This window comes from Hypanus sabinus, chromosome 9 (genome assembly GCF_030144855.1).
Source record: "Hypanus sabinus isolate sHypSab1 chromosome 9, sHypSab1.hap1, whole genome shotgun sequence".
Classification (NCBI taxonomy): domain Eukaryota; kingdom Metazoa; phylum Chordata; class Chondrichthyes; order Myliobatiformes; family Dasyatidae; genus Hypanus; species Hypanus sabinus.
The window spans coordinates 84460047-84480557 of NC_082714.1; the positions used below are offsets into that span (position 1 = coordinate 84460047).

Here is a 20511-nt window from a genome sequence, read left to right on the forward strand (position 1 = left end):
AACTGAGTACTTTGCACCAGTCTTCACTGTGGAAGACACTAACAATATGCCAGAGGTTGGAGAGTGTCGGGGGCAGAAGTGAGTACAATTGCAATTTCTAGGAAGAAGGTGCTGAGGAAGCTGAAAGGTCTGAAGGTGGCCCAGAACACACAGGGTAAACACACAGGGAAAGAGGTAGCTGAAAAGATTGTGGAGGCATTAGTAATGATCTTTCGAGAATCATGGTTCTGGAAGACCAGAAAATTGCAAATGTCACTCCACTCTTCAAGAACGGAGGGAGGCAGAAGAAAGGAAATTATCGGCCAGTTAGTCTGACCTCAGTGGTTGGGAGGATGTTGGAGTTGATTGTTGAGGAGGTTTTGGGTGCTTAGAGGCACATGGTAAAATTGCCCAAAGTCAGCATGGTTTAAGGGAAAATCTTCCCTGACAAATCTGTTGGAATTCTTTGAGAAAATAACAGGCAGGATAGACAAAGGAGAGTCAGTGGATGTTGTGTACTTGGATTTTCAGAAGGTCTTTGACAAGGTGCCACACATGAGGCTACTTCCAAGATAAGAGCCCTTGGTATTACAAGAAAGAATCTAGCATGAATTAGCTGATTGGCAGGAAGAAAAGAGTTGGAATAAAGGAAACCTTTTCTGATTGGCTGCCTGTAACTAGTGGTGTTCCACAGGGATCTTTTTACATTATATGTCAATGATTTGGATAATGGAATTGATGACTTTGTGGCCAAGTTTATGGATGATACAAAGATAGGTGATGGGGCAGGTAGTGTTAAGGAATTAGGGATCCCTCAGATTAGACAGTACTTAGATTAGGAGATTATGCAAAGAAGTGGCAGATGGAATACAGTGTCAAAAGTTTATGGTCATGCACTTTGGAAGAAGGAATAAAAGCATAGACTCTTAAATGGGCAGAAAATCCAAAAATCCAAGGTGCAAGGGGACTTGAGAATCCTTGTGCAGGATTCCCAAAAGGTTAACCTTTAGGTTGAGTCAGTGGTGAGGAAAGCAAATGCAATGTTAGCATTTGTTTTGAGAAGACTAGAACATAAAAGCAAGGATGTAATGCTGAGGCTATTTAAGGCATCGGTCAAACCACACTTGGAGTATTGTGAGCAGTTTTGGGTCTCTTATCTAAGAAAGGGTTTGCTGATGTTGGAGCAGGTTTAGAGGAGGCTCATGAAAATGATTCCAGGAATGAGGAACTCTGTACTCGCTGGTATTTAAAAGAGTGGGGGGGGGGGGAAATCTTACTTAAACCTGTTGAATATAGAAAGGCCTAGATAGAGTGGATGTGGGGTGGATGTTTCCTGTGGTGGGGGAGTCTAAGACCAGAAGGCACAGCCTCAGAATAGAGGACGTCCATTTAGAACAGAGATGTGGAGGGATTTGTTTCAGCAAAGTGTGGTAACTCTGTGGAAAATGTCTCCATAAGTGGCTCTGGGGTAGAGGTTGATAGGTTCTTGATTTGATAGGTTATGGTATGTGATATCGTGTTGGCACATGGCCTAGTGGATAAGTCATCAGTCTCGTGATCTGAAGGTCACTGGTTCGAGCCTCAGCTGAGGCAGCGTGTTGTGTCCTTGAGCAAGGCACTTAACAACACATTGCTCTGCGACGACACTGGTGCCAAGTTGCTTGGGTCCTAATGCCCTTCCCTTGGACAACATCAGTGGCGTGGAGAGGGGAAGGCCTACAGCTTGGGCAACTGCCAGTCTCCCATACAACCCTGCCCAGGCCTGCGCCCTGGAAACCTTCCAAGGCGCAAATCCATGGTCTCACGAGACTAACGGATGCCTATAAGATAAGTTATGGGGAGAAGGCAGGAAACTGGGGTTGAGAGGGAAAATGGATCAGCCATGATGAAATGGTGGGCCAAATGGCCTAATTCTGCTGCTGTCTCTTGTGGCCTTATGCAGCACTGCCGTCCTTGACACCACCTCAGTCCTGACTTCCAGCGCTCTGTGTCTGTGCAGAGTCTGCACCACCTTCTTCTCCCAGTGCCCCCGTTCCCTCCCACGTCCCAATGGCGTGCACGGTTGCTGGGTTAATTGACATGCTGTAAATATAACTTTGCAGTGCATTGGTTGCAGATAAAATCTGGGGGTCGTTGATGTGAAAGCAGAGAAAATAAAATTGGGATTAGTCTAAATTCTGCACGACTGCGTTCTCCCCCTCATTGTGTGGGTTTCCTCCCAAGTCGCAAAGGGTGTACGGGTCAGTGTTAGTAAGTTGTAGGTACCCTATGTTGGGGCTGGAAGCATGGTGACACTTACAGCTGCCCAGACAACCCTTGCTGATTTGATTTGATGCAAATGATGCATTACACTGCATGTTTCAATGTACATGTGATAGATAAAGCTGATTTTTAACGTTTATCTCTTTAAAATGGGCTTTTGATGCACAGATGTCATAGAGCCAAAAGACTTATTTCTGTTCTATATGACTCTCGTGTCTGCAAATTTAAATCCAAGCTCTCAAGAAAAGATTTATGAGGAATCCAAACTATTTCCAAGTTCGCAAACAGTTCCTGTGGGAGACTCGTCCCTGTTAATGTTTCTTGGCTTGTGAGTGACGTCTCCTAGTTGGCTAATCATCAGGGAGAAATTGTCTGAATGCTTTCAGTAGCTAATTGAGAAGGGACAACGTGGGTTCCCCAGGCTGAGTGGGTGGCTCAATCCCGAGCCCGAGTATCAGGCATTTTACACACCTCAAACACGAGCTACAGGTCAGTTCCCTCACAGAGGGGAGAGCCACACTGTCAGAAGTGCCTTGTTTTGAACGGGACACTCACACACTCGTAAAAGATGTTGTGGCCACTGTTTAGAGGAATTAATATACTTAATCCCACAACTATGCTGAAAAACTGCAGAGGATCTAGAACATGGAATCGTACAACACAGCAATAGGCCATTCAGTTCACAATGTTGTACCAAACCAGCTACAGAGCAAATCAAAAACACATCACTATAGGAAGGATGTGGAAGCATTGGAAAGGGTACAGAGGAGATTTACCAGGATGCTGCCTGATTTAGAGAGTATGCATTATGATCAGAGATTAAGGGAGCTAGGGTTTTACTCTTTGGAGAGAAGGAGGATGAGAGGAGACATGATAGAGGTGTACAAGATATTAAGAGGAGTAGACAGAGTGGACAGCCAGCGCCTCTTCCCCAGGGCACCACTGCTCAGTACAAGAGGACATGGTTTTAAGGTAAGGGGAGGGAAGTTCAAGGGGGATATTAGAGGAAGGTTTTTCACTCAGAGAGTGGTTGGTGCGTGGAATGCACTGCCTGAGTCAGTGGTGGAGGCAGATACACTAGTGAAGTTTAAGAGACTACTAGACAGGTATATGGAGGAATTTAAAGTGGGGGGTCTAAGGGTCGGCACAACATTGTGGGCTGAAGGGCCTGTACTGTGCTGTATTGTTCTTTGTTCACCCGAACACTAATCCCTCCTACCTGCACAATGTCCATCTCCCTCCAACTTCCTTACATCCACCTGCCTATCCAAACGTTTCTTAAAATCTCTAATGTGTTTGCCTCTACCACCAGCACAGGTAGGGCATTCCAGGCATCCACCCTCTCTGAGTAAAACACTTACCTTTCACATCCCTCTTGAACCTACCCCTCTCACCTTCAATACATGCCCTGTGCTATTAGACATTTCAACCTGGGAAACAGAAACAGGTCTAAGCCTCTGTCAGATCTCCCCTCATCCGGAACTCCAGACAAAACCCGAGGATTTGTGAGCCCGAGTTGCAGGAAGAGGGTGGGTAGGCAAGGACTTCACTCCTTAGAGCACAGGAGTCTGAGGGTAGCCTAATTGCCTTATGTTGACAGTCTTTTCCCCAGGGTAGGGGGATTCCAAAACTAGGGGGTGTAGGTAAAAGGGCAAGATTTAAAAGGGACCTGAGGGGCAAATTTTTCACACAGCAAGTGGTGAGTTTATGGAATGGGTCACCAGGGGACGTGAGGAAATACAATAATACAACTTTGGAAGCGCTTGGACAGGTACGTGGAGGGGTGGGGCTTGGAGGGATATGGGCCGACCACAGGTCATTTGACAGCATGGCCTGGTGGGGCTGAAGGGCCTGTATACACATTGTGCTGTTCTGTTACAGTTTTGTATCTCGAGGGGCATAGACAGGGTGAATGTGCACAGTGCTTCCCCAGGAAAATGGAAATCAAAAACTAGAGGGCATAGCTTTACGGTGAGAGGGGAAAGATTTAATAGACCTCTTCACCCAGAGGGTGGTCCATTGTGGAGTGAGCTGCCGGAGGAAGTGGTTGAGGTAGGTGCATTAACACTTGGACAGGTGAACACATACAACCCACTGGAAGAACTCGGCAGGTCAGGCAGCATCTGTGGGGAGGAATAAAGAGTCAATGTTTTGGGATGAGACCCTTCATCAGCAAGGCATTTGATAAGGTACCCCATGAAAGGCTTACTGAGAAAGTAAGGAGGCATGGGATCCAAGGAGACATTGCTTTGTGGATCCAGAACTGGCTTGCCCACAGAAGGCAAAGAGTGGTTGTAGACGGGTCATATTCTGCATGGTCAGTCACTAGTGGAGTGCCTCAGGGATCTGTTCTGGGACCCTCACTCTTAATAATTTTTATAAGTGACCTGGATGAGGAAGTGGAGGGATGGGTTAGAAAGTTTGCTGATGACACAAAGGTTGGAGGTAGTGTGGGTAGTGTAGAGGGCTGTCAGGGGTTACAGCGGGACATTGATAGGATGCAAAACTGGGCTGAGAAGTGGCAGTTGGAGTTCAACCCAGATAAGTGTGAGGTGGTTCATTCTGGTAGGTCAAATATGTTAGCAGAATATAGTATTAATGGTAAGACTCTTGGCAGGGTGGAGGATCAGAGGGATCTTGGGGTCTGAGTCCATAGGACGCTCAAAGGAGCTGCTCAGGTTGACTCTGTGGTTAAGAAGGCATACAGTGTGTTGGCCTTCAAGAATTGTGGAATTGAGTTTAGGAGCCGAGAGGTAAATAGGAACCTGGTCAGACCCCACTTGGAGTACTGTGCTCAGTTCTGGTCGCCTCACTACAGGAAGGATGTGGAAACCATAGAAAGGGTGCAGAGGAGATTTATAAGGATGTGGCCTGGATTGGGGAGCATGCCTTATGAGAATAGGTTGAGTGAACTTGGCCTTTTGTCCTTGGAGCAACAGAGGATGAGAGGTGACTTGATAGAGGTGTATAAGATGATGAGAGACATTGATTGTGAGGATAGTCAGAGGCTTTTTCCCAGGGTGGAAATGGTTGCCGCAAGAGGACGCAGGTTTAAGGTGCTGCGGAGTAGGTACAGAGGAGATGTCAGGGGAAAGCATTTTATGCAGAGTGGTGAGTGTGTGGAATGGGCTGCCGGCAACGGTGGTGGAGGCGGATACGATAGGGTCTTTCAAGAGACTTTTGGATAGGTACATGGAGCTTAGTAAAATAGAGGACTATGAGTAAGCCTAGTAATTTCTAAGGTAGGGACATGTTCAGCACAACTTTGTGGGCCGAAGGGCCTGTATTGTGCTGTAGGTTTTCTATGTTTCTATTAGGACTGGAGAGGAAGCGGGGGCAGAAGCCAGAATAAGAAAGTGTCGGGGAGGGGAAGGAGTACAAGCAGGCCGGTGAAAGGTGGGACCAGCCGTGGGGGAAGGAGATGATGTGAGAAGCTGTTTGTCCATCTTTGTGTGCAGTTTTTTATTGTGCTTTTCTTTGTACTATGAATGCCCACAAGAAAATGAATCTCAGGGTAATGTACACTGACAGGCTCTTTCTGGCCCTTCAAACCATGTCACCCAGCAATTCCCCAATTTAACCCTGGCCTAATTACGGGACAATTTACAATGACCAATTAACCTACTAACGGGTATGTCCTCTGAACTGTGCAAGGACCCACCTCCCATGGGGAGGACGTTCCGAGACTCCCTACAGAGGCCACTGGAACTGAACTCCAAACTCCGACACCCCGAGCTGTAATAACTGTGGCTGTTTGCGCGACGCACTGTGAAGGCATACGTACTTCGATAATACATTAATTTTGAGCTTTCCCCTGCAGGGCGTGATGGGAGCCAGTGAAGACGAGCTGATTGGAATCCCGTTCCCTGAGCACAGCAGTGAACTCCTCAGCAGCCTCAACGAGCAGAGACACAAGGGGCAGCTCTGTGACGTGACCATCGTGACCCAGGGTCTGGAGTACCGCACCCACCGGGCCGTGCTGGCCGCCTGCAGCCGCTACTTCAAGAAGCTCTTCACGTCCAAGCCTTTCAGCGGACAGCGCAACGTCTGTGAGCTGGACTTCGTCAAGCCCGAGGTGCTAGGTGCCCTGCTGGAGTTTGCCTACACCGCCACGCTAACCATCAGCAGCTCCAAGATGAGGGATGTGCTGCAGGCTGCCCGCCTGCTCGAGATACAGTGCGTCACCGACGCCTGCGCCGACATCCTGCGCAGCAATGGCGGAGGGGAGGAGTGTGAACGGCCGGACCCTGAGCCGGCCGCTGCCCAGGAATACCCAGGGCCGGTGGGTTACGCTGAGGGCCACGGGGACCCCGTTCCCGGCAGCCCTGTTGGACTGGCGGAGCAGCAGGGCAGTGAAGCCCTGCCCGTGTTCCGGCGACGGCAGCGCAAGAGGCCGAAGAAGACCCCGCGCATCTCGCTGGGCCACCGGGGCAGTCTGTACCGCATCATCCAGCCCCTGCGGACCACCAAGAACAACGTGCTGAGGGCCAGCGGTCCGGAGGAGGCGCCGGTTGGGGTGGGCGAAAGCTACGTGCCAGCGCTGGAGGAGGATGTGGAAGAGGTGGCGGAGGAGGAAGAGGAGGAGGAGGAGGACTTGGAGAACGAGGACTTGGAGGGTGCAGGTGCCCGGTTCGTGGTGCCCGACTTCCTGCCATCCCCTTCCCCAGCGGAGCGGATCGCGAGCGGAATGGACCTGGAGCAGGACTCCACGCCGTACCTGGCCTCGCCGGACGACGGGCTCCTGGGCACTGGGCTGGGCTCACCCGACAAGCTGGTGCGCAGGCGCAAGTCACAGCTGCCCCAGGAGTGCCCCATCTGCCACAAGGTCATCCACGGGGCGGGCAAACTCCCACGGCACATGCGCACCCACACCGGTGAGAAGCCGTTCGCCTGCGAGGTGTGTGGTGTACGGTTCACCAGGTAAGGAATCTGCAGTAGTAAATTTGTTTATTATCGTGCAGCACACACAAAATGGTGGAGGAACTCAGTAAGTGAGTTGACATCTATGAAGGGGAATAAACGAAACCCTTAATAAGCCTGTCCTGCCAAATTCCTCCTGCATTTTGTGTGTGTGAGAATCACGTTTATTATCACTGACATACGGCATGAAATTTGTTGTTTTGCAGTGTACATTGCAATACATAAATATAGAAATATGGTTTGAAAAGTTGAAAACACAAGAGATTCTGTGGATGCTCTAAATCCAGATTAATCCTGGGAACAGATGTGGCACAGACAATGGAAATGAAGGGAGTTGGAACTTTTACAAGTGACAGGAATGGGAACAGATAAAGATCTAAAGTTATCAGTCTGTCACCAGAGATGGATACAGGGAGCTGTCATAAGTGGACTATAAGTGCAGAGTGGAAGTTGGAGGCCAGGGTTGAATCAAGAAAGCGGTTCCCCACTCTATGCCGGTTTTCACCGATTATGAGACATTGTTATACTGATGTAAAATAACTATTAGGTAGTGTAAAATGGGAGTAGCAGTCATGGGATCATTGTCCTTTCAGAAATCTGATGGTGGAGGAGAAGAAGTTGTTCTTGAATCATGGAGTTTGTGTCCTCAAACTCCATACCTCCTCCCTGATGGTATTAACACGGAGGGGGCATGTCCCGGGTGGAGGTAGGGGAACTTCATGATGGATGCCCTTTCTGGAGGCATTGCCTTTTGAAAATGTTCTCGATGGTGGGAGTTTTGCCCGTGATGGAGATGGTTGAGTCTACAACCCTTTGCAGATCTTTTTTGCTTGCTCCCTCAGAAAGCAAAACACACATTAAAGCAGAAGCCATGGTCCACAGTCCTCTCCTATCCCATTCCTCCTTCTTCAGCCCTTCCCCTCTTCCACCTATCACCTTGCAGCTTCTTGCCTCGTACCCCCTCACCTGGCTTCACCTATCACCCACCACCTTGAACAGCTTGTACCCCTCCCCCTCGAACTCCACCCCTCCCGCCGGCTCTGCTCCCTTCCTTTCCAGTCCCAAAGACGGGTCTCGGGCCGAAATGTCAGCTGTTATTCCCTCTCCATAGATGCCTCCTGACCTGTGGAGTTCCTCCAGCGTTTTGTGTGTGCACCTCTGGATTTCCAGCATCTGCAGAAAGTCTTGTTTAAAATACTGACAGTGACAGGACTGATTAGATTGGATACAAAAGAGATGTTTCTGGTTGCTCTGCAGTCTAGACCAGGGCGTTGTAAGGGGTTGAAGCTGAGGGATGATGGTGGGGGCATGAGTGGCAGAGGTTTGTCAATGCTCTTACCTCTCTTTCCTGCCACTCCTCCCCTCCCTCCCTTTCCCCCTCTTCCCCACCTTCCTCCCCCTCTGTCCCGCTCCCTAGGAACGACAAGTTAAAGATCCACATGAGGAAGCACACGGGCGAGCGCCCCTACAGCTGCAATTGCTGCGATGCTCGCTTCCTGCACAGCTACGACCTGAAGAACCACACCAGGCTCCACACCGGCGACCGGCCCTTCGAGTGCAGCCAGTGCCGCAAGGCCTTCGTCCGCCTCGACCACCTGCAGCGCCACCTCAAGGGCCAGAACTGCCTGGAGGTCCGCACCCGCAAGCGCAAGGGAGAGCCGGAGGGGAGCGTTACCAGCGCAAACGGCGCCTTCGCGCACGACCATGGCGCCGCGAGGCGGCTGCTGGAAGCAGACGGCGGCCTGGCGGTGGATTTCGGCGTGGGCAATGGCAGCCTGCTGATGGACAGGAGCTTTGACCCCGAATGGGGTCACGTGAGCACCTCGTGGGGTCAGGAGCCGGCAACAGATTCTTCGTAATCTTGCAGATCAGAGATTTATTTTTATAAGCGGAATGCAAGCCCCCTCACTGCATCAACGCCTCCGCCTTCCCGACAGCATAAAAAGAAATACCCAGGGGCTGTAACCAGGCAGAGTTCCCTAATGCTCTTAGTCACAGGCTCCCACCCTTGCTGCACTTTTCTCTTGTCTCATTTTGGTGCTTAGAGGCAACCAGCCTTTCTTTCCGTTCCATACATCCAAAAGTTTCCCTCGCCCATCCCGCTGAGATTCCCCGAGCACAGGTTTGGGGGCAACGCGTGGTGGGGGAGAAGGAGGGAGACGCTCTTGCCTTAATGCAGGGCAGCGCACGACAAAGCTGGAGGGTTAGGACGGAAATGGTCCTCACCCCCATTTCCTACTGGATTCCTCCGGTCGCTGCTCCCGATTTCCAGCATCTGCTGTCTCTTGTGGCTTTTTTAATGTGGGGCACCGTGCGGACAGGTCCGTCATCGTATTGTCAGAGGATGTGTTTCCTGGTGCCCCCCCCCCACTTTGCCCGGATTCAAGTGCGGCCCTGCCCTCTGCAATAGATCGTAAAGCAAAATAGCTAATTAATTATGATGTAATTGATCATTCAAATAACACAAGTGAATCCACAAGTCTGTCACCTTGCTGAGCGGTGACTGAAATAGACATAGATTTGAAGGATTAATATATATCTAAATTATAAATATATATATAAATATATTAAAAATATAAATTTTGCAGCCCAATGCGCGTGTGTGCGTGCGCGCATGTGCGCGAGTGTGTATATCAGCACATTTTAGCAGCGACCTATTTAAATTCTGATCAGGAATGGAATCTTTTAATCAGTCAGAGGTGTCAGACTCCTGTATATATGTACCATTTTAAGTTTGTTTGTTTGCTGTGTACTGCTGCATCTTTTTTAACCAACTGCTCTTTCTTCAGCTTCCCCTTTCCCCATGCCTCCTGCCCCTCTCCAAGGCCAGAACTTCTCTGTCTTTTCCTAGCTGGGTCACAGCTGGACCCTCCTCCCCCCACCCACCGATGGCGTGACAGACTGTTTACCGACCACTGTGATATCGGATTAGAACCGAGATTGTTAGCTGCCTCTGAAGGAGTATCGCCACGCAAGCTGTCCACGTGCACTTTGGTACCAACCTGTAGGCCAATAGATTTGGGATAGTGCAATATTATCATAGCACAGAGAAAGGCTGCTCGATGGTTGCCAGAGCCTCTAGTTAATTGCTTCTCCCTCTCCTCCTGATTACACTGTCCTTTCACAGATTATTCCACGACCCCACCGAGCTTTGGTTTCTTTCGCAGTGCTTAAAATACTCTGCAGATCAGCCAGCGTCTGTGTGGAAAGCACTGTTCCCTCTGAGCAGCGCAATAATGCTCCCGCACACGTAGCCTTTGTTGGTATTTTTGTATCATTAAAGTGGCGCACAGTTTTCAGCTTTCTGCTCAGAGCAATGGTTAGTCCGTGCAGCTGTTTAAAAATAATAGAGGGAATGTTGGAAAGAGTATCAGAGTGAACATTTCACTTTTGTGTGGGTTTTCATTTAATCAAATAGCTTTAATTCTGTCTCCTCTGGGACCCTGGACCAATTCCCTAAGCACAACTTGCGGCTCCGTACTCAGGGTGTAGAGGGCAGCACAGTAACGTAGCAGTTACCACAGTGGTTTTACAGCCCCAGCGATCAAGGATCTATTCCCACGCCCTCTGTAAGGAGGTTATACATTCTCTCTGTGACTGTGTAGGTTTCCTCTCACATTCCAAAGACATACGCAGGGTTAGTGAGCTGTAGGTGTGCTGCGTTGGCACCAGAAGTATGGCAACGTTTGCGGGCTGCCCTCAGCACATCCTCGGACTGTGTTGGTCATTGATGCGAAGTGACGCTTTTTACTGTATGCTTCGATGTACCTGTGACAGACAAGCTCATCTTTCATCTTTAAATGAACAGGAGATGTAAATTAACGTTTCAGATTGAGAGTCTGCATCAGAGCCAGAGAATACGAGATTCTGCAGATGCAGGTCTGATGAAGGGGCTCATCCCAAAACGTCCACTGTCTATTCCTCTACACTGATGTTGCCCTACCTGCTGAGTTCCTCCAGCACTTTGTGTACGTTGTACTGGAATCCCAGCCTCTCGCGTGTTTCCTCTCCGAGTTACTGTGGAGGCTACCCCACCCCCCTTCCTGTCCTGATGATGTGTCTCAGCCCAAAACATAGACTGTTCAAAGTAAGTTTATCAGCAAAGTACAGACACGTCACCCTGAGTTTACTTTTCGAGTGGGCATACTCAGTAAGTCTATAGAATAATAACCACAACAGAATCCATGAAAGACTGCCCTACTTGGACATTCAACCGCTGTGCAAAAGACAACAAATTGTGTAAATACAAAAAGAAAGAAATAATAATAAATAAATAAGCAATAAATATCGAGAACATGAAATGAAGAGTCCATTGGTTGTGCGAACATTCCCCTCCATAGATGCTGCCTGACTTTTGTCTGTTGCTGGAGCCTCTGTGGTCCTCCCTGCTAATGTTTTCACTCCTTGCTGGTTCTGATGAAGGTTTTCACCCTGAAGCAATACCTCTGCATCTCTTCATAGATGCCACCCAAACAACTCAATGTTTGCACCATGTTGCTGTTCGATAACAGAAACAGTTCCTCCCTCTCTGTTCTGTTAACTCTCCCTTTAACCTTCACTGCTTCAAGGACAACAAACAAGCCCCTCCAAACGCTTTATCCCTGGTGATTCTTGCCCAAGGGCAAAGTGGAAACCTTCCCCCTCCCGTCATACCCACATGACTCACAAGAAGGCGAGACCCCAGAGGTTTGGGAGACAGAGCTTGGTAGCTGGTCTTGCTCTCCAGCCGCATTGGAATTGAATAGGCGAAGGGACTGCTGATGGTTAGATCGCAGAGGGAAGAATCCCGCACTGGCCGGGTGACTGAGCTGAACGTAGGCCCACTGTTCAGAGCATTCCCACTTTCCGCACTGGGTGTCGGCGCCTCTCTGTCATGGCAGCAGACCACAGTTTGCCACGTCTCCACTTGTTAGCATATTTGCTTCACGGCCCCAGCGACAGGGTTTTGTCAGCCTCCAGCTGGTCTTGAGCCTTTCCACAGCTCGGCACCTAAATACACCACTCCACTCTCCAGTAACCCCACCCCTCAGCTGGGCAGGGGAAAGCCAGTCTTCTCCCTCTGGCCTGGCAGTGTGAGCTGATCCTTTACCTCAATTTCCCCTGGTGGTTACAAATTCTTGGCTTCCAATGTTTACTGATTGTGATTTGCCACCTCAGGGTGATCAAAGATCAGTAATTCTCCTCGTCCTATGGTGCCTGTGATTTCAGCCTAGAATCATGGAGCGCAACAGCACAGAGAGAGGCCCTTTGCTCCTTTCTGTCTAGTCCCTTCGGCCGGCCCTGGACCATAGTGCTCCAAACCTCCCATCCACCATATCCAAACTCCTCAAATGACTAGATACAAAAGCAAGGATGTCACACTGAGGCTTGATAAGGCATCGGTCAGACCACTCGTGGAGTATTGTGAGTGGTTTTGCTTTTCTGAGAAAGGATGTGTTGGCATTGGAGAGGGTCCAGAGGAGGTTCACGAGAATGATTCTGGGAATGAAAGGGTTAATGAGGAGCATTTGATGGCTCTGGGCCTGTACTCACTGGACTTTAGAAGAATGAAGGGAGATCTCATTGAAGCCTATGAATGTTGAAAGGCCTGGATAGAGTGGGCAGGGAGAGGATGTTTCCCATGATGGAGTCCAGGACCAGAGGGCACAGCCTCAGAGTAGAAGGATGTCAGAAGAACGGAGATGAGGAGGAATTTCTTTAGTCAGGTAATAGTGATTCTGTGGACTTTATTGCCCCGGGCGGCTATGGAAGCCAATTAATTGGGTGTATTTAAAGCAGAGTTTGATTAGTAAGTTCATGAAAGTTTCTGGGGAGAAGCCAGGAGAATAGGGTTGAGAGAGATAAGAAATTAGCCATGATGAAATGGTGGAGCTGGCTTGATGGGCAGAGTGGCCTAATTCTGCTCCTGGCCCTACGGTCTGAAACGTTTCAGTGGAACCCACATCCACTACGTCCATTGGCAGCTCGTTCCACACACATACCACCTGTGAGTGAAGGAGTTAGAGCCGGTCAACCCACCTGATGTCACTAGCCTCCGATTGCCCCTCCACCCCCGACAACCACCATACTCCTTTGCCTTTTGCCCTCGCATAGACGATACCGCACAGAAACAGGTCCTCCATCACCAAGCGGTGAATATGTTCCCATCTCTCCTCCAGTGACGTCCGCGTGCCCCGCTTCCCGATCGCTCTGGGAAAAGTTCCCTTGAATACCCTCACTTGATGCGTTAGGGATCATCCTGAACGTTACGAAGAATCACACTTCTGAAGTATATTGAATTACTCAAAACGTGTCATCGCACACGCGAACGTTCAGTTTGTTGGCCAGGGGGTGGCACGGCAGCTAGTGAGCCGCTGTCGGTAAGGAGTTCGTATGGACCCCCGCCCCCGATTGCCCGGGTTCTTCCACGTTCCAAAGACGAGCATGTCAGTAGGTTAATTGGTCACATGGTTGTCATTGTGCTGGGCCGGGAGGGCCCATTACCATGGTGTTCACCAAATTAAATAAATACTAGCTCCACTTTGTTAGATTATCCTAATAGTCTGATGTCAGTCACTCCACCCACTCACACATGCTCCTCTGGGTCACCTCCTGGGCGTGACTTCCTACCTGAAGGGTCTAATTATTCCTCTCTGGCCCCTTTCCTCTCTCATCTTAAACCTACGATCTCCAATTCTCAGTTCCCCAACCCTGGGAGAGGACTGAGTGCATTCACCTGCCATGATTTTACACACTTCCTTAAGATCAACTCTCAGTCAAGGAATAAGGTCCTCGCTTATCCAACCTCTCCCTGTCTCAGTGTGTGTGTTCTTTAGTTGGTCGCGAGGCTGGCAGAGAATCTCCCACATTCCCAGGGCTCACAAATATTGGGGTCTGGGTGAACAAGAATCATGGTCCAGTTTGCTGGAGATTAGGAGAGTAGGAAAAGAGCCCCTAAATTTGTGTACCTTGTGCAGGTGCCTAATTCCGGTTCTGTTGCAGTTCTGTATCATTTCACTGGGTGGCAGCACTTGATGCCTTTTTGGAGGTTTAAACTAAGTTTAAAACTTGTTCGTTAACAATCTTAGGCAGAAAAAAAACAGGCTAGAGAACTGTGGCTTTTACCCCCTTTGCTATAATGATGTTTATTTAAGGAGGTGAAAATGTTATGTGTAGAGTAACCATTTCATATCCACAGGCAATAATGCCAGTTACTTCACTGTCATTGGCCCTGAGGGAACGGGGCACTTTGAGGGTCACGCACATAGAAGGAATCTCCTATCAGATTTTTCCTCCTCCAGCTTGTTACCTTTCCCATCTATCACCTCCCAGCTTCTCACTTCACCTTCCTCCCCACCCCTTCAGGGGATGTTTACTCCTCCCCACCCCACAGCAGCTAACCCCTGCCCCACATTCCTTCCGTGTCCTCCTCATTCCTGGTCCTCAATGCCCCATCTGGAACCTCCCTCCCTAATTCTCCACGCCTCCATTGCCTCCTTCCTCATACTCCAAATCCCCTCCCCAAAGTACTGATACCACTTTTGTATTGCTGTTTCTCTCACTCTAGCAGCTGTCCGCCCCCCACTTCAATTCCTTCCTCACCCACCCCATCTCCTCCTATCTGCCCCACCCCCTTTTCCACTCACCCTCTGCCTCCCAGCTCCTCTCCCCTACCTGCTGGTCATTAATTGCCCCTTCTCAGTCCACATCACCTTGGAATGCTTTCTCCCCACTCCCCCTCTCTTTATACCGGTCCCCCCTACCTGAAACATCCACCATTCCCTTCCTCCCCACAGGTGCTGCTCGACCCACTGAGCCTGTTAACTAGCCGAGAGCATGCCCCTGTGCCAGTGGTGCCATCTAAATAAGCAACCGCATCCCATGACTACACCTACAAGAAGAACACCCACCTCAGATTCTATTCTATAACAGTCCAAGGTCAAGTTTATTGTTGTCTGCTTGTCCATATATTCAACTAAACAAAACAACCTTCCCCCGGACCATAGTGCACCCATAAAACATGTCACACACAGCACATAAAATAAAATATGATCACAATTAGTTCATAAAATATAATCCAAAATGCACGGGAAGTGTTCAGCACGGGTACACAGCAAGCAGCTCGCTGTCCGAGTGACGAGACCTCAGTGGTGGTGGGGTACTCATCAGCCTCACAGCCCGAGGAAAGAAACTGTTACCCAGTCTGGCAGTCGAGTCCTGATGCTCCTGTACCCCCTTCCTGAGGGTAGTGGGTGAGAGAGGTTGAGGGATCCTTTGTATACAAAGTCACCAGTGGGGGAGGGAGGCCCGGATGGTCCTCCCGGCAGCTTGTGCTAATCTCTGTAGCGACTCTTTAGGGGTGTTGTTGATCAGTTTATTCCAAGATCCTTCAGTACTAAACTACTGTCATGACTGTTCTTCCTGGACTGAGGCAGGTACAATATCAAATTTGAAAAGGGAGCTGTACAGGTGCAGGGATTGGAAAGGTTTAGAGTGAATGTGGCCAAATGGGACTTACTTATATGGGTCCCTTGCTTTTGGCATTCACCAGCTGGGCTGAAGGGCCTGTTTCTGTGCTGTGTTCTTGTACATCAGTCAATGAAAGCAAGCATGCAGGTACAGCAGGCAGTGAAGAAAGCTAATGGCATGCTGGCTTTTATAACAAGAGGAATTGAGTATAGGAGTAAAGAGGTCCTTCTGCAGCTGTACAGGGCCCCCGTGAGACTACTGTGTGCAGTTTTGGTCTCCAAATTTGAGGAAGAACATTCTTGCTGTTGAGGGAGTGCAGCGTAGGTTCACAAGATTAATTCCTGGAACGGCGGGACTGTCATATGTTGAAAGATTGGAGCGACTGGGCTAGTATACACTGGAATTTAGAAGGATGAGAGGGGATCTGATTGAAATATATAAGATCATTAAGGGATTGGACACGCTGGAGGCAGGAAGCATGTTCCTGCTGATGGGTGAGTCCAGAACTAGAGGCCACAGTTTAAGAATAAGGGGTAGGCCATTTCGAACAGAGATGCGGAAAAACTTTTTCACTCAGAGAGTGGTGGATAAGTGGAATGCTCTGCCCCAGAAGGCAGTGGAGGCCAAGTGTCTGGATGCATTCAAGAGAGAGTTAGGTAGAGCTCTAATAGATAGTGGGGTCAAGGGATATGGGGAGAGGGCAGGAACGGGGTACTGATTGTGTATAATCAGCCATGATCACAGTGAATGGCGGTGCTGGCTAGAAGGGTCGAATGGCCTACTCCTGCACCTACTGTCTATTGTATAGCCCAATGAATTCATCTGGTTTCTGTTTGGCTATTTCTATTTCTACATGGTTAGTTCAACCATTACACCACCTTATAACTCAAGGGTGGCAAAAACTTTGCTGGTGGGCAGCATGCAGTGTCACCCCTTGATTCTTTAAAACCCCCACCCATAATAAAAAGATTTATAATGGTTATATTTGCTGCCAAATAAAGCAGTGAGTGACATTTTACAACCTGAGAGCAGTGAGGTGTTTTCATGGGAAATTTCTCATGCTGGGTTGGTGCCAGGTAGACGGTTGTGAGAGCACGTGACGTTGGAGGACACGTTTTGAAATCCTTACAGACCTGGTGTACCCATCAGTATTTGGATAGTAAATGGTTATAATAAGAGTACTATTCAGAAATGATGTTTTCTTTCCAATCGTCTTTTTATATGATTAATTATTTTTGAACAGGTTTTCTAAAATATTTATTTCAGTCCTTCTCAGTTACACGTTTATTAACAGTAAAATAATGAATATAGATAAATAGGCAACAGGACTCACCCTTTTTCCTTAAAAAGTTCCTAATTATTGTTACTAATTCATTAATCAGTGATTGTCTCTGCTCAAATTTACCATGGCAGGTGAGAGAATTTTCAGAAGATGCTGTCCAAAAGGTTCAGTGCCTCTCCCTGTCCTGTCCTGGTCTTGCCACACCAGTAATGGTGCAGCAGTCTTGATTCTGTAGTTCAGGAGGGGATCTCTACGACAAAGGTTGTTTCAGATGGACAGAGCGTAGGATGTCTCATGGTACTATTTTTTTAAAAATACATGACGCTGTGGGTTCAACCCTGAGGCCTGGCATTCTGTGTGAGTGTGTGTTTGTGTATAGAGTTTGCACATTCTCCCTGTGACCGTATGCTGTGGTTTCCTCCCACATCCCAACATGCGGGGTCGGTGGGTTCATCAGCCGCTGTAAGTTACCCCCCTTGTGTGTGAGGGGTAGAAATGGGGGGAGTTAATGAGAATGAAAGGGGAATAAAATGGGGATGGTTTAGACCAGGGATTCCCAACCTGGGGTCCACACAACTCTCAGTTAATGGTAAGGGTCTGTGGCATGAAAAACATTGGGAACTCCTGGTCTAAATGGTCAGTACAGACTCAGCGGGCAGAAGGGCCTTCCTCCGCATTGTGTGACTGTCAACAAAGACAGCTCCTTATCCCTCACAGTCGGAGGGACACAGTGCTGTACGTTGGATCTTGCTAAGCTTTCCGCATTGGCTGTGTGGCAAAGATAAATCCTGGAAGGGTTATGGAAGGTGCCTATGAAAATGGGGTAAATCTTTCCTCCAGAGGCCAAGCCCTTGGTCAATGCAAAGAGATGGGATACCAGGGAAGAGAATGGTACAGCCCATTGCAGGCCCTTCAGCCCACAACATTGTGCTGACCCTTCTGATCAATTGAACCCTTCCTTCCTAAATAGCCCTCCATTTTTTTGTCATCTGTATGCTTACCTAAGAGTTTCTTAAATGTCTTTAATATTTCTGCCTCTACCACCACCCCTGGCACCCACGCACCCAGCACTCTCTGTGTAAAAAAAAACTACCTCTGACACCCCCCTTAAAATTATGCCATCTTCCCTGCGGGGAAAAAGGTCTATTACCATCCACTCTATCTATGCCTTTTATCATCTTGTACACCTCTATGTCACCTCCTTCACTCCACAGAGAAAGGCCCTAGGTCGCTCAACCTATCCTCATGCTCCTTAATCCAGACAGCCTCCTGGTAAATGTCTACAGCTTCCACACCCTTGCTGTAATGAGACTGAACTTGATACTCAGTTTGGGAATGGGGAAATTGGTGTCACTCAGGTAACCCTGGTCTTCCCCTTCAACCCACAGTGCCTGTCGTCTCCCTTGCCACCCCCCTTCAGCTGTTGACTTAGACCCGGGCCGCTAGACCTTCTCTTTAGTGGTGTGACGTCGCCGGCTGGTTTGTAAAATCACTTTGCTCCTCTGCTGAGCACCAGCCCAGTGTTGAAACCTTCGCAGGGTGAGAGGGAGTCGTGTCGTTGACGCCGGGTGACCCAGACATAAGCAAGGTGATACTACGTGCAGGTGGCCATGTCACTATTCCTATGATGTCCGCCAGGACTCTACGTACACCCAAATGGTGACAGAGCAGAGCCCTCCCCGGGGAACCAAGAACCAGGAAGGGGTGGATAGAAGGGAGTTTAGGAGCCTGAGCTAGGGTCTTGGGTCTTTCCCTCTCTAAACCAGACGGCTGGAAGGGACTGAGTAGGGGGAGGAGGAGACAGATTCCTGGCCGCTGCCTCCGGGAACTGTCGGACGCAGAGTACGCAGGATCCTTCGAATCTCGAGTTGGAATTCTTTGGAGAAACCCCATGTGTCAGTTGAAGCCGACTTTGCCTGACGATGACGACATCCTTGTTCACCAGAGTTGCTCCCTTGGCTATTAGCATCGGTCCAAAGAGGAAACTGGGGTGTCTGGACCAAAATGGAGATGATTGTAAAAAAAAAACACTGAAATCACTGACTCGATGGGTGTTTGGATCCAGTCGACCTACAAGCTCAAACTGAGGTCATTTATCCTCAATGCTAGTGGTACCTGGCTGTATGACTATGTGATTCTTGCACTAGTTCACCCCATTAGATGATCAATTAGCACTTTAGACAAGGTAATGGGAAGATTGTTTTATATTACATGTGTTAAGTGTGTAGATATCTTTCTCCCTCCCCCTTCCTTCTCATGCCCTCTCTTTCTCCCAGAAATGATTCAATGCACACCTGAAATTATTTTATTCTTCACCTGGCATGTGTGCTGCACATCTTGTGGCCCTGTAAAATCTGGAAGGGGAAATTCAGGGCTGGCAGGATGTATCTCAAGACATTCCTTTGGGATTTTGTTTCCCCCTCCTTTCGAAAAGATATTCCACTTTAGTTTTTCAAAGGAAACTTGTGTTCTTAAGAATGCACTCATTTGTAATGCAGGAAGACTTATTTTGTGTGCTGTCCTAATGGCTGTAAATGTTTTAAAAGAATGTGCCTTAATATGGTGTTCTGTACATTTTCTGATGGGAGCGGAAATAAATTGGATTTATTGATCTTGGGTTTCGATTTTCACAAGAGCCTCTTGATTATTTCCAGCACTTTTGTGAGTGTGTCGTTCCTCAGGGTGAAGATCTCGGTTCCACCTGGCCTGTTGTCTCTTCAGAGGGACAGCAGGTAGATTACAGAACAGTTCAGGTCCTGCAGCCCACAACTGTGCTGAACTGAAGGGTTGGCGTGGTAACGTAGCACCATTACGGCAAGTCCAATCCACCCCGCTGTCCATCCTCTCCCTGTGACTGCGTAGCTTTCCAAGCACATGGTCAGGCTTATTACTGAGCTGCAAGCCTAATGACAAACCTATATCCCTCATTCTCTCCACATCCACCTGCCTCTCTGAGAGATGTGCTATCTGCCTCCAGAACCAGATTCCAGGCACCCACCACTCTGGGTTAATTCTGCACATCTACCCCTGTCAAATGCTTCCCTTTGGGGTTGAGAGGGATATTAAAATGGTCATGAATGAAAGTCCTAACTCTGCTCCTATTGTCTTACGGTCTCTCGTATTATACATTGCCGCCCTCGGAGAACGATATCAGCTCTCCTCTATCAGCCTCTGGTGCTCCTGAGAAAACAAGCCGAGTTTATCCCTTATGCCCGCACCAGGCAGCATCCTCTGCACCCTCTCCAAAACCTCCACATCCTCCTGTAATGGGGCGATACTCCAGATCGAGCCTAACCAGACTTTTATAAAACTTCAACACAACTTCCTAGCTCTTGAACTCAGTTCCTTCACTAATGAACATAAGCATTATGTGTGCCTTTTAAAAACTAACCTATTGATTTTCAGGGAGACAGATAGAGCCTGGGGCTGCTAAGATGTCAGCATGAAGTACAGGGAAGAAGAGGAATTCATTCCTTCCACCATTCACAGCTTCCGTAATACCGGGTCCTCAGCCCTTCGGACCAGGTAGTCCCTCCTGAACTCTTATTCTGGCTAATCCAACCGACCGGCAGCCAGACCATTTCCTCCATGCCCTAAACAAGCCTGTCTTCAACAAAGAA

The 20511-nt window shown here is 48.8% G+C and overlaps 1 protein-coding gene across 6 annotated transcripts in view; it reads left to right on the forward strand.

Annotated features, from left to right (window-relative positions):
- Window positions 1-19508, forward strand: part of LOC132399542 (zinc finger and BTB domain-containing protein 7B-like) — a 191592-nt gene extending 172084 nt beyond the window's left edge. For all 6 annotated transcript variants that reach the window (XM_059980016.1, XM_059980018.1, XM_059980015.1 and 3 more), the window contains 2 exons: window positions 6062-7161; window positions 8579-19508. In XM_059980016.1, the coding sequence (XP_059835999.1) occupies window positions 6068-7161; window positions 8579-9020 (1536 nt within the window). In that variant the 5' untranslated portion in view covers window positions 6062-6067 and the 3' untranslated portion in view covers window positions 9021-19508. The remainder of the gene's footprint in view (window positions 1-6061; window positions 7162-8578) is intronic.
- The last annotated feature ends 1003 nt before the right edge of the window (window positions 19509-20511 follow it).